Raw genomic sequence first — 13,941 nt, 5'->3', positions numbered from 1 at the left:
CAATCAAGTCTTTCTTATGTCTCTGTTCTCTTCTTTTTAGGGGGATGAAACGGAAGATGATGATGATGTAGAAGGAGAAGATGAGGGAATGTTATCATGTAGTGAGACGGAAGATGAGGAGAGTCCCTACTCAAGCAGCAGGGCGGCACAGTTAGCTGCCCGTCTGCGTGCCACGGCACAGCGCTTCCTCGGGAACATGGGCCGCATCCTGGCTGTCACACTACTAGCGCTAGCTGGTAAGAGAATCAGCGGGTTTAAACATAAAGTTGGACATTACAAACAATAAATAATGAGAGATTAAATGGAAGAGTCAAAATCAAAGGTACAAATTGTGTCCATATGTCAAGAATAGTTGTGAGAACAAAAACCTGTATCAGTCTTAAAACTGAAATACAGGTTTTGTATACAATCTATTATAAATAGTATGTGTGATTTAGAAATAATATGCATCACAACTTTCACAAAAGCATTTTGCAAGTGCAGAGTCTCATTGCACTGTTGCCTTCAAATGTGTGTGCCAGTAAACTTGATGTGTTATGATTCAGGTAGCTATCTATAAACACGCTGACAGATTAGCATGCTCAACTGTTGCATCGCCATTACACAAGTTGACCTAAAAGAGGAAACTACCCATAGCCGCTTATTCGTTATTCTGTGCCACTTCATATTCTGAGCAGTGTGTTTACATAAAACATTTTAATGAAAAGTGCACTTCAAAAAGAATTGGGAAATGTTCCACACTTCATGCACTCATCTATTGTGGCTTTCCTTATAACATGTCATTTGGGACATGTTTATAAAACTGTGCTAATGCTGCTCTTGTGGCAAAATAACTAGTTTTATATTCTGAATTATGTTCTGATGCATTTCAGAGCACCTTGTGAGGTGAAGATTTTGAAGATAGAAGCATTTGTGTTGAGAATGTTTCGGGTCTAATTTTAAAGTGTATGTGAATTGGATTTGAATTCATGTCTTTCTCTTTCCAGGAATCACTTTACCCTCTGCGTTCTCTGCCTTCTACTTCCTTCTCTTTATTGGAGTGTGCACATGGTGGGCATGCCACTTTCCCATCAGCCATCTGGGATTTAATGCAGTGTGTGTGATGGTGGCTTTCTTCACAGGGGCACACCTGATGTGTCTTTACCTGTATCAGAGCTCATTTGCACAAGACATGTTCTCCCCAGTGGGCCTGTGGGCCAGGTATTGTTGTCCATTACTCTCAATTCCCTTTACATTCACTGTACTGTATGTTCAGTATGTCTGTATTTTTGTGGCATTTTCACTGCCCTGTTATTTGAAGACTACTCTGATTTGTTGAAGTAGTATGTGTAACATCCTTATTTATTCTGGAACAACATTCCTGTAAACCAATGAGGCTGCTTACCTTGATTTTTAGAAGTAGGACAACATTGGCACCATTTCCTGGATCAACATCTTTTGTTGGTTCTAGGGCAACATTGCTATCAAACAGTATGGTTTGAGTTAGGATTAAGCATAAGGCTGGGCTTGGAACCAAGTTAATGGTTAGGGTTGAGGTTAGGACATTGTTTTTCTTGACAGGAATCTTACAGGACCAACAAAAGACATTGCTCTCCAATGTTCCTCAAACAATATGGTAAAATGGGAGAAGATGCCCCCTTAAGAATATTTACTTTAACATTTTTAGATATAAGTTTAGAATGCACAGAATGATGATGCATCAGCCAATATGTTATTGACAGAAAATAAATAAACACATCTTTCTCATTTATTTATCATAGCACAAAATGCAAAATGTATCTTTGGCAAAAAGAGCCTCTGGGTAAACTTTTACATAACATAAAGGATTATTATATATCTAATTCTTATATTTATATAATTTTTAAAGTGGCATCAATTTAAAATACTAAAAGAGTTAAATCAATATATTAAAATTGTGTTTTGATCATTTTGTTTAACAACCAATAACATACAAAGTATAATACCAGTAAAAGAGATTCATCAGAAAGGGGAGGGGTGTGTGGCCAAGTATGGTGACCCATACTCGGAATTTGTGCTCTGCATTTAACCCATCCAAGTGTACACACATGCTGCAGCGCCCGGGGAGCAGTTGGGGGTTCGGTGCTTTGCTCAAGGGTCTCACCTCAGTCGTGGTATTGAGGGAGAGAGTGTTGTTTATTCACGCCCCCCATCTACAATCCCTGCCGGACCCAAGACTCGAACCCACGACATTCGGGTTACAAGTTCAACTCTCTATCCATTAGGCCACGACTGCCCTGTAAACTTATTCTATGACTTTTACACAGGTATATGAATATGTACATATGAAATTTAACATTTTAATTGAACACGTCATAATATAATAACAGTTTAAATTAAAATTTAATGATTTCTATCAATCTTATTTCTTATGATGTTGAAATCAGTTGACTAAAATAATACACTACAATTCAAAAGTTTGGGGTAATATTTAAAAAAATGTATACATTTAGTCAGCAAGGAAAAAAGGTTAAACAAGCAGCATTTATTCAAAATAGAAATCGTTCTTTTAAAAAAAGAAATTGGAATTATTAAATAATAACCCCATTAATTATGTTAATTACTACATTTTAAAAATAATAACACTAATAACATCATGCCACCAAGGTACATATGTTCAGTGTTATTTTAGTATCATTGAGCTACTATTATGGTTATTATAATTTATCAGTTTTTTTAAATGTTTTATTTCAGTTAATGTTTATCTTTATTTCTCAGTGATCTTATTAAAGTTACTGTACATATAAAAATATCATTACTTGCATTCCAAATAGGAATTCAAGTTTCTTACCCCATTTTAGGGTTTGTCCATATTTTTAAATGAGCAGCCTGGCCTGTTTAGGTTCTGTGTTCATGTATGTTCATTACATGAGGCTTGTGTTAAGGCAGGGCGTGATGTAAATACGAGAATTATTGCCGGACTAAAATAGAGCCTCAGGCTGGGGAGGTGAAGGTGGTGGATCCTGCCAGCCTTGCATAACCCACTGAAAAGCAATACTGAGACTTAAGCCTTAGATATCTGGAGAGTGACACCCACACTAACTGGCTGTAAAACCTGGCTTGGTGAGGTTGCCAGCTCTGTCAGCATTTTTCCTTACACACAAATCACTGCTGACCTCTGAGCTGTTGCAGATAACTGCCACATTGAGATAAAACTAAATTCTGCTATACATTATTGTCCTAAACGTGTCACATACAAAATGTCTCACACTGCTGTCAGATTAAGATTATTAGTGTATGCAAAGGCAAGTATCACTGTTACTATTGTACTGTACATAAATTTGAACAAACATAAGCATGTGTGCTGCATGGTTATTATCAATTATTATTGGTGCTCAATTGTTAATAATGGTTCTAATTATAATCAATGTTGAAAACAGGTTTTGCTTCTTAATTTTTTAAATAGAAATAGTATGTAACATTATAAATTTGTGTCACATTTGATCAATTCAGTGCATTTATGTTGAATATTTAATTATTTTTAAATAATTTGTTTATTTGTTTTTAGATACCCAGACTTTTGAATTCTATTGTATCATGGTTTTCATTTCACCGTGAATAATAATACAAAATGTCTCTCGCACTAAATCAGCATATCAGAATGATTTCTGAAGGACCATGTGACACAGCAACTGTAGTAATGACTGCAGAAAAATCATAGGAATAAATTATATTTTTCATATTTCACAATATTGCAGTTTTGTACGGAAGTTCTAAGCGGCCATGCATTATTATAATTTTTCTGTCTTGTTTTCTCGTGATCACGACTTAATTGTCTCGTGATCTCGACATAACGAAAGTTGTTTTGTCGTTATCACGACTTAATTTTCTCGTGATCTCGACATAACGAAAGTTGTTTTGTCGTTATCACGACTTAATTGTCTCGTGATCTCGACATAACGAAAGTTGTTTTGTCGTTATCACGACTTAATTTTCTCGTGATCTCGACATAACGAAAGTTGTTTTGTCGTTATCACGACTTAATTTTCTCTGTGTATTCGGCATGAGAAAATGCTATAGAAGCAGCATCATCGCAGCATCATCGCTTTTACTTTGATCAGGGACTCACTCAAACTGAAATAATACAAATAAAAATATGGTATAAGTACCATCCCAAATATTGAAGGTGTTGTGTGTGTGACCGACTACATTGATCCATGATAGAATACTTGTCATGCATATTCATACTCGGACATTTTAGCTCTGTCTCTGTCTGTGATTGATGACTTACACATAAGTGTTCGACACTTGAGAAGGAGGCTGTCGGGTCTGCAACTTTATCGTCGAAGACAATATAGCGACCCTGATTTTCTCACGATAGCTACAATTACGTTGTGAGAAAACGGTTTTTAGGTTGAGATCAACAACTTTCATTATGTCCAGATAACCACAAAACAAATTTCGTTATGTCGAGATCACGAGAAAATTAAGTCGTGATAACGACAAAACAACTTTCGATATGTCGAGATCACGAGAAAATTAAGTCGTGATAATGACAAAACAACTCGTTATGTCGTGATCACGAGAAAACAAGACAGAAAAATTATAATAATGCATGGCCGCTTAGAACTTCCGTAGTTTTGACAATATTTTTTATTAAATTAATGCAGCTTTGGTGAGTATAAGACTTAAAAAAAAAATCATAATTATTCCAAGCCTATAGTGACCTATAGTGTATATACGAAGGCAATTCACTCATTTTACTCAGAATGGGAGAAAGCATAACATGCAATATGACGGATGAAGTACTGTCTTCTAAATAAAAGAGGCAGTAACCAATTGTTGGTGGACCAACCTGAAATATGTGCTTTTTTAACACTATAAGAGACTAAATTTATGCAAAGTTAATTTTAGAATTTAAAATGTTATTTAAATGGAGTTTGACAAGGAGTATTTGAGATTCCCCATTTTTGTAGACAGGAATTGGTTTTGCATGCCGGAAATATTTGCTAGTAAGCATTGTAAATATGGCCACCAAGTGAACTAACTTTCCTTGAATATCACAGAAAGTCAAAGTCTGCATGTTTTTCGCTCATGTTTTTTAATGTTTTCTTTTTGGCTTCAGATTGTTTGGCCTGAAGGATATAATAAAGCCTGGAAACTGTTCTTTTTTCGACATCAACCTCAACACACAACATGACTGGCCAGTGTACGTCAATCCTGGCATTCTTTTCCTCTTGTACATCTCTGTGACTATTGTGCTGAAAATCAACAGTTACAGTCTTGGCCACACAGACAAGGTGCTTTCACACACTCCTTTCTTCAATTAAAGGGATAATTCACCCAAAAATTTGAATTGTCATCGTTACCTTAAGTGAACCTGCAGAATGTTCATGCTGTTTTACAACCAGTTGATGTCAAGCTTAAAAAAGGACATTAAATTTCAATATATATAAAGCTGTTTACTGAATTTAATTACTGTTTTTTGGCTGAACTGTCCTTTTAAAAGCTCCTTGAAGAAGATCTCACATACAATAATCTCATTACATTTGTACCCTTTTAATGCCACTGAATAACATTTGACTCATTGTTTGTGTAAAATAATGGAGTTTGGGTTAGTTGGTGATTCATATATTAACTGATGTAATGTTTTTCTTTTTGTGGAGACCGATGAGGGTGGAGCAGTTAAAGCAGTTCAGGGTGAGGCTGGAGAGGAAGTGGAGCTCAGGCCGTGGGAGGCAAGGAGACATAGTAATGAAGATGACACTAAGGTAAGACTTGAATCACTATGGTTCTTCACAAACTCTGCCTATGATTCTTCCTACCTATTCTACTTACAACACAAAACACACAACTTGTTCTGACCAACTTTCACTAAAACAACTTGACACAAAAATATATATATATATATATATCCCGGACAAGCCCCCAATTTTATTAAAAACAAGTATATTTACTCTCAATCAAATTGGAGTATGTTAATCAACAGTGCTGAGTACAAAAATATAACAATAATAAAATAGCATGTGCATCCATGTCTGTGGCAACTTTTAGTGATCAGAATGCATGTAAACCTCTGTAAAATATTACCAGATTACCAGTTTGTACAGGAATGCTTAAAATGCTTTCCAGTGCTCTTTCATAGATGTAACATAAGCTTGCAGATTGGTTCAGTTGTGTCAAACTAATGTCAAACTAATTTCACCGCTTTTCTGTAATGTGTGAAATAGCGCTGCAATGACAAAAAGTCAATAATAAAAAAAACTGTATTAATAATGATCATCAAATGATCTTTTAAAGCGGAAAATATGTATTTGTATGAATGTAAACAAGTTTATTTATATTTTAGTATTTTTATTATACAAAACATGTCCTAACACCAATCTACATGTTATTAAAATGGAGCACATTTGGAATACAGATAATTATATTTTTATATGAACAGTAGCTATAATAAAATTATTGAGAAATAAGGAGTAGTCACATACATTGCTACTTTACAGAAAAAGTAATCTATTGATTTCAGAGTGTGACGGTTAAAATGAAAACGTTTTGCTTCACATTGTTTTCCACTGTATGGATAAACAATATATTGTATGGAACCAAAACTGTTTGGTTGCCAGCATTGTTCAAAATATCTTCTATTATGTTTCACAGAGGAAAAAATCATACAAGTTTGGAACTATGCCTTGGCTGGACTGTCCCTTTAAGAGAAGGGAATGTGTGTTCCTGCTGAATATTCTCACCTAACCACCTTTTACCTGATAGCACAATGATGTGGAATGAATATTTGATGAATTAAAGGAATACAAATCTGATTAAATATTTATGAAAATAAGTGTCAGATGCAGCCCTTGTGTGAAACCATTGTGTACTTTGGTTTGTCTTGTTTAGCAAACGCTTCTCACCACGGGAGAGTCACCTCTGTCTGAATCACAAATGTCTAAAGAACCTGTGATCAATGGTTCAAGCCAACATGACATAGGTAGGGCAATGTACATTGTGCATTTACACTTACAGAAGAAGTCTGTATGTATGTTTCTGAGCCTGTGATGCTTGTTTGTGCAGGGCCCAGTGGAGAGGCCTCAGCCGATAATCCTCTTCGTCTGGTAGGACGAATGATCTTGCAACAAAGTTACATTTGTGCCCTCATTGCCATGATGGTAAAACAAATGTTCTCTTCTATCTATAGATGTAAAGCTTTGTGCTGATTCCTTGTCTGAACAATAATTTACACCTGAATAATGTATTTATATTCTTGCCTCCTGCAGGTGTGGAGTATAACATACCATAGCTGGCTGACGTTTGTGCTGCTGCTGTGGTCGTGTGTGATCTGGATGCTGCGGGCACGTCAGCGCTTTGCCACTCTTTGCTCTCCTTTCATTCTGTTGTATGGTTTAGCTCTTTGCTGCCTGCAGTATGTGTGGGCCATGGACCTAGAAACGGAACTGCCCCAGCACATTGGCACCATGAGCCTGCACCAGCTGGGTTTGGACCGAGCACAGTACCCCTGTTTGCGTTTAGGAGCCATGGTGAGGACAGTGAAACTCTGGCAAATGTATTTTTTTTGTATGACTGCCATTATCGTGTACTACTAGTTGATATTGGATAATCTTGCGCAAAGTTTACATGTGTGCAAACCTGGTGCAAAACGCGTGCTTGTGTGATATCCATTGGCTCGCCTTCATGGTTTAAAACAGAAAAATTTTCAACATTGCGACGTAACCAATTGCCCCGCCCCCCGTATCGAAAACGTACCGAACCGTGACACCACTGTGTCGTATCGAACCGAACCGTGTGAACGTTTTGTGAACCGTTACACCCCTACTAATCATGTTACAGACCTGATGTCTATTAACTTAATTAGTTGCTAGATGTTCTCCCTGCTGAATCTTTTCAAAATGTCTTGCTTTTTCAGCCCTTTGTTGCCCCCGTGCCAACTTTTTTGAGACCTGTAGCAGGCATCAAATTTGAAATGAACTCATTTAGTGGATAAAAGTGTACAATTTCTCTGTTTAAACATTTGTTATGTTCTATTGTGAATAAAATATTGGCTCATGTGATTTGAAAGTCTTTTAGTTTTCATTTTATTCAAATTTAAAAAAACGTCCCAACATTTCCGGAATTCGGTTTGTAGATGGGAAAATTTGTTCTCACTTGCTACATCTTTACACAATCCAACCAAACATAAAGCACATGATCAGTCATTATTTTCATGATGTTTCATAATACACTGTGAGCAAAGTGTAAATATTGCTTCACTCTTTATTCTCAGCTGCTGTTCACGTTGACATTTTGGCTTTTGCTGAGACAGTCTGTAAAGGACATGTTCAGCAGGAAGAAGAGAATAACTGCACCATTGCAGGAGGTCACTACTGGAGGTGAGAGAGAGCATCAGGAGAGACAATTTTGTTTGCTTTTGTGCCATTTTGTTTATATATCAAATGTAGAGAGAATAGGAAGTGATGCTGGGCCCGGGGACCAGAGTCAAACTCACATCATCTACTTCATGAACACCCTGCCATTTATCTGGAACAAGAGTGCTAACCACAAAGAAAAAAAAAGAATTATTTCTGATTCGTTCAGGAAATTAAATCATTAATCGCTGTCTATTAATCATCATTATTAAAACATTCGTAATTCCCCTCTGCTCCACCTCATCTATTCTTCCCGTTTCTTGGTTTTCTTGGCAAACACACACACTGCCTCCAACAGCCAATTTAGTTTTAATTTTCTTTTTGTTTTCACTTTGAAAAGCCTGTTGACTTTTGCTGTTTACCTGATGTTTACCTGATGCTAAGTGTTTGCTAAACTTTCTGTAATTTATTAGTCGATATGTAATACAGCATGTGGTAGTGTGCATGAAAAAAAAAACTTGAAAATTTTGTTTAATTCATGCTAAAAATTTTAAATCCAACAACATTTTTTTTTCTTCAGTGAATTAAAATGTATTACAAAGGCAGTTGCTTAAAGGACTATTTTACACAAAAATGTAAATTCTGTCCTCATGTATTCATGCTTATGCCAGTGTAAACCTGTATGAAAATCAAAATGTATAGAAATCAAAAAGAGAACATTTGTAGATAGTTTACACTGCTCTTTTCCAAAAAAAGAGAGACTCAGACAGTTGAGCAGTTATGACGACAAAAAAATAAAAGCACCACTTAAGTACTATAAAATTAGGGTTTTATATACAAAGTCATAAAAACTTTTGCTAGTGGTTAAACTTCTTATTTTGTCTTATTTTATTTTTGGGTTTCTCATTTCACCACAGATAGTGAAGTTTGAGACTTTTTTTCTCTCTTTCTCTTTCAGAGAGCACAGGTCGAAATGAGTCGATTTTGAAGGTGTTTGGTGGGCTGGTGATGAGTCTGTATGCTAAGTACTGGATCTACGTGTGTGGAGGCATGTTCATCATGGTCAGCTTTGCAGGAAAGCTTGTAGCCTACAAAATCGTCTACATGCTGCTATTTCTGCTCTGCCTGTGCCTGTATCAGGTACACTTTTACCAGCCCACATACAATATGAGATATAATGTTCTTCTCTAAATTTAGTCATAAAACTGAGCAAAAAAATACTCCTGTCCTTAGGTGTACTATTCTCTCTGGAGGAGGTTGCTGAAGGCCTTCTGGTGGATGGTGGTGGCCTACACCATGGTGGTGCTTATTGCTATATACACCTTTCAGTTTGAGGACTTTCCAGGCTATTGGGGAAACTTCACTGGATTCACAGAACAACAGTATGTCCCCTGGTTTAGTGTTTACTATTTGTAAGTGTTTCAGAGGATATATGAAAAGAAGGACCTTAATGTCATTCCAAACCCATGTTCATTTATGTCTTTGTGGAACACAAAAGGAGAAATGTATTTGAATGTTCCTGCTGCTCTTTTCAACACAATTAAAGTAAATGAGCGTGGAACCTTTGAGCTTCAGAAGACTGTAATCACACATACAAATTCTGCATAGTGTCTCGTTTTGTGTTCTATGGAAAGTCTTATGGGTTTGGAATGTTATATGGGTGAGTAAGTGATGTTGGAATTTTAATTTTTAGGTACATTTCTTGTGATAATTGCATGTGGTTCTCTATCTTTAGGTTGGCTGACATGGGGCTGGAGACGTTTAAACTATCTGAGCTCTTCACCAGTATTGTGATCCCAGGCTTCTTCCTGTTGGCCTGTATTCTACAGCTTCACTACTTCCATAAACCCTTTATGAAGATCACAGATCTGGAGAATGTCACACCCATCCACAGGCATGAGCACTACCTCTGAAGAAATGCATTCATATATTCTAGATTAATTTTAATTTACCAAAATAAAATGCATTTTAGAATAATTGAAAAGGCATTAATTATTTTGAACTGTAAAAGTTAACATATGTAGTTAAATTTTCATCATAACTGATTCATTATCTTTTGGGACATGTCTAAAAAACAAAAAAAACAAAACTGAAATCAGAAAAAGAACATTCAGAGCTGCAGTACTGTAATGGAGCACACATTTTCAGTTTTATATGTCAGATGTTTAAATAAATCTACTTTTTTCATAGAGACACGCACATTTATTGGAGCGTTGTCCTCATTTCTGACCGTGTCAATTACACATATTATTAAATGAACTTGCCTGAATGTGTTAACATTGCAATTAATCATAATTAAATATTTTAAGTAACTAATATCCTTAAATTACACTTTATTTTCAAAGTGTCCTTGTTACAATGTAATTAAACATTTAAGCACTGAGTAATATTAATTAACTCCATTATTACCTGATTAAAAAAAGAAAGAAAATCCACTATTATCTGCAAATTTACCTGTTATTCAACTACAACAACATAAACAAAACATATCACAACTTTATTGCAGTATTTGGGATTGTATATATATATATATATATATATATATATATATATATATATATATATATATATATATATATATATATATATATATATATATATATATTTTTTTTTTTTTTTTTTTTTATACAACAAATGCATATGCATTTATTTATTTTATTATTATTATTTAAAATGCATTATTATTATTTAACATTTTATCACCAAATTGCAAATTCCTTTATATTTTGTCATTTTAGCTAAATTAACTAAATTTAGCTCTATTAAATTTGTATATTTTAGGTTTGTTATGTAATTGATGTGTAAATCTTAAAAATAGGCTGAAATCCTTTTGAGTGTACTATACATTTTTATTTTAGATGCAGTCAGATGTGTAATTACATGTTAAAATGTCAAATTTGGTATATTGTTAGTTGCATTGTTTTTTTGTTGCATTATTTTTAGTGATGCACTATTTTTCCTTGTATTCTTTCTATTCCACATGCAAAAATAAAATAGCAGAACAAGGCCTTAGAAACATTTCAGAAATTAATATCTAAAATTAAAATTTTGAGGTTTAAACCATTAAACACAGGGCTTAGGTTGGGTTAGTTGCATTTAACTATCCATAATAGACTGAAAGTACTATAGTGTACATGTAATGTGTAACAAGAACACTGTGTAGCCCAGCCCTATTATTTAAAATATTAATAATGCTGACTATAATTTTAAATGTATATTTTGATATAAAAATGTGTCTTTTGCAGTTTTGTTTTGTTTTTTTAATCTGATGCAGATTCCCAGGGTATTTTTTTTATTTCTCCATTTAACCAGTTGCATTCTGTGAGAAAAAATTGACAATATTTGAGACATTGAAGAGATACGATTTTTGAATTTTATTTTATTTATTTTGTATTATTATCACTGACAGTGCTGTTGTTGATCTCCCCACAGGAAGAGAGGTATAGAGAATCCAGATTTGGTTCAATCCACAGAGGAAGTAAGATTTGAGGAGGAAGATCTCATTACAGAGCAGGGTGATGATCCATCAGAGGTTGACGGTGAGAGTAATAAATGCTGCTTCTGTGCTGGTGTAACTCAATGAAAGGAATTTTAAACTTAACATTGGCCCTCATATGGTTGCCATCATACACCCCTAATTTTAGTGTGCATTCTTACTATTTTCAGAGGCGATACCCAGCAAGTGGGGACTGGTGATGGACAGACTAATGGTTCTGTCTAGGAAGTTCTCTGACACCTTGACCCATGTCCAGAGTTTCATTTGGAGAGTATTGGAGCTGCACATCGTCAAAATTGTGGCTCATTTTGTTGTTTGGGTGGCGCTATTGGAGGTCTGCACACTCTTATATTTATGCCACTTCATAACCTGCAGTTATTTATGTCGTTTCTCAGCACACCAGAGAAACAGCTATCTGTTTCCGCCTATCTTGTTTCACACTTCACTTGCCTTGTATTTACTATCTTGTTTTCCCCCTTCAATCATAGCCATCTGCAATGAACTTGGTCCTGGTGGTGCTGTGGAGTTTTGCCATGCCTTACGGCCGTTTCAGAGGAATGGCCTCCTGTTTCTCCACCATCTGGGTTTGTGTCATCATCGTCTGCAAGATGCTGTACCAGCTCAGTGTTGTCAACCCTGCAGAGTACTCCAACAACTGCACTTTGGTAAGACAGGGCACCTAAACACACATGCTTACAAACACACTTTATGCATTGTTAGTTCAAAATTGTTTTCTAAGGTAAGCATATGGCTTCTGTCATTTGAACAAATCCTGAACTATTTAACATCACATTTTTGCATTTGCTGTAATAAATATGAAAATTTTAGTTGTTGTTGTTTTTTTTAATTAGCAAGGAATTAGCAAATATATTGTCAGATTGAAAGAAAAAACCTACCACACTAATACCACGTAGATAGCAATGCATACTGATTGCCATGCAGGACATTTTAGGACTACATGTGGGTCTCCTCAGAACAGCATATTATTCTGATTTTGCATGAGAAAGCACTCCCATTTACTTCATAAAATGTTAAAATCTACTTTATACTTACCTAAGTACTTTTAAACACATTCACGCAGCAAGTACACACTTCCTCCCACACGTGTACCAAGATAAATAACAGCAACACCGTCTCGCTCATGATTTGTGTGATACTTGCGTCTCGGCACCCTGCTGGTCTCATAAACTTAGCACTAATTAAACAAATACCCTCAAGCGTAGATGAAGTTGATGTGTTTAGTCTTGCGTTTTATCGGTGTTTGGGAAGTGAATTGTTATTCTCAGGTGATTTACAAACGCTACGGCTATTCCTCAGGCTTGCTGTTAAAAAGGCTTGTGTTTATCGCCATATAAATGGCCAAACATTCCTCTTCAGAGTAATTAGTCTATTCTGCTGACAGGATTTTGCCTTGCAGCCTAAAAGATGTCTAGCGGACTTGAAATGTTCCTTGTGTTTCTCGCCAGTTAGTTTTTTTCCATTCAGTAATTGTAAAGTGTCCTAAACAGATTCAACATGATGTAGCAACAAGGTATTATGTTGGCACCTTTCACTTTCAGCGAGGACAGAAAAATAACTTCATGTTGGATACTTGCTGATTTAGGCCACATTGTTTACTCCTTTTCTCTCTGTATTGTAGCCAATGGTCAATGAAACCAGTCTAGAACGGGATGAAATGCTGAATTCCACCCTGTATAAAGCACCTGTGGACCCAGCCAACTGGTTTGGTGTTAGGAAAGACGCTACTATCCTTGGTTACACCAAGGTGAGATTCTGTTTTACATTTCATACGAACAAAAGCGAAAATACTTACTCTGTTTGACCAAGAAATATCTGCACATATGGCATATTTTTAGTGTTTTTTGTGGCTTTTTGTAGTATTTTATAGTGTTATTTTTAAAATCGTATGCTCAAGTTTAAAGTGTCACTTTTTTGTAAGTGAAATCTCAATCTCTAAATGATTGAGAAAAAAAGAGAAAAAGTCAAGGAAAGTGATTGGTCAAATGTTGACCTTAACTTTTAAAAATAGATTTTTTGATTAAAAATGCCTTCATTATTCTTTTTTTTTCCCACAAAATTGTAAAAAATCATTTTCAAGTTAACTGGACACCACTTGCTAAACTTAACATG

The 13,941-nt window shown here is 35.4% G+C and overlaps 1 protein-coding gene across 1 annotated transcript in view; it reads left to right on the top strand.

The window, feature by feature from the left end:
* LOC306868830 (piezo-type mechanosensitive ion channel component 1-like) overlaps positions 1–13,941 on the top strand; it is a 97,153-nt gene that overhangs the window by 56,629 nt on the left and 26,583 nt on the right. Inside the window, exons 6-20 of the mRNA XM_079415221.1 lie at positions 41–236; positions 987–1,200; positions 5,084–5,258; positions 5,625–5,729; positions 6,853–6,943; positions 7,027–7,121; positions 7,230–7,490; positions 8,234–8,339; positions 9,274–9,455; positions 9,549–9,697; positions 10,051–10,209; positions 11,748–11,854; positions 11,982–12,145; positions 12,300–12,476; positions 13,451–13,576. Coding sequence (XP_079271347.1) covers positions 41–236; positions 987–1,200; positions 5,084–5,258; positions 5,625–5,729; positions 6,853–6,943; positions 7,027–7,121; positions 7,230–7,490; positions 8,234–8,339; positions 9,274–9,455; positions 9,549–9,697; positions 10,051–10,209; positions 11,748–11,854; positions 11,982–12,145; positions 12,300–12,476; positions 13,451–13,576 — 2,307 coding nt within the window. The remainder of the gene's footprint in view (positions 1–40; positions 237–986; positions 1,201–5,083; positions 5,259–5,624; positions 5,730–6,852; positions 6,944–7,026; positions 7,122–7,229; positions 7,491–8,233; positions 8,340–9,273; positions 9,456–9,548; positions 9,698–10,050; positions 10,210–11,747; positions 11,855–11,981; positions 12,146–12,299; positions 12,477–13,450; positions 13,577–13,941) is intronic.

This window comes from Barbus barbus (genome assembly GCF_936440315.1).
Source record: "Barbus barbus genome assembly, chromosome: 1".
NCBI classification, from domain to species: domain Eukaryota; kingdom Metazoa; phylum Chordata; class Actinopteri; order Cypriniformes; family Cyprinidae; genus Barbus; species Barbus barbus.
The sequence above is the reverse complement of the archived record's forward strand: the minus strand, read 5'-3'. Positions and strand labels throughout refer to the sequence as shown.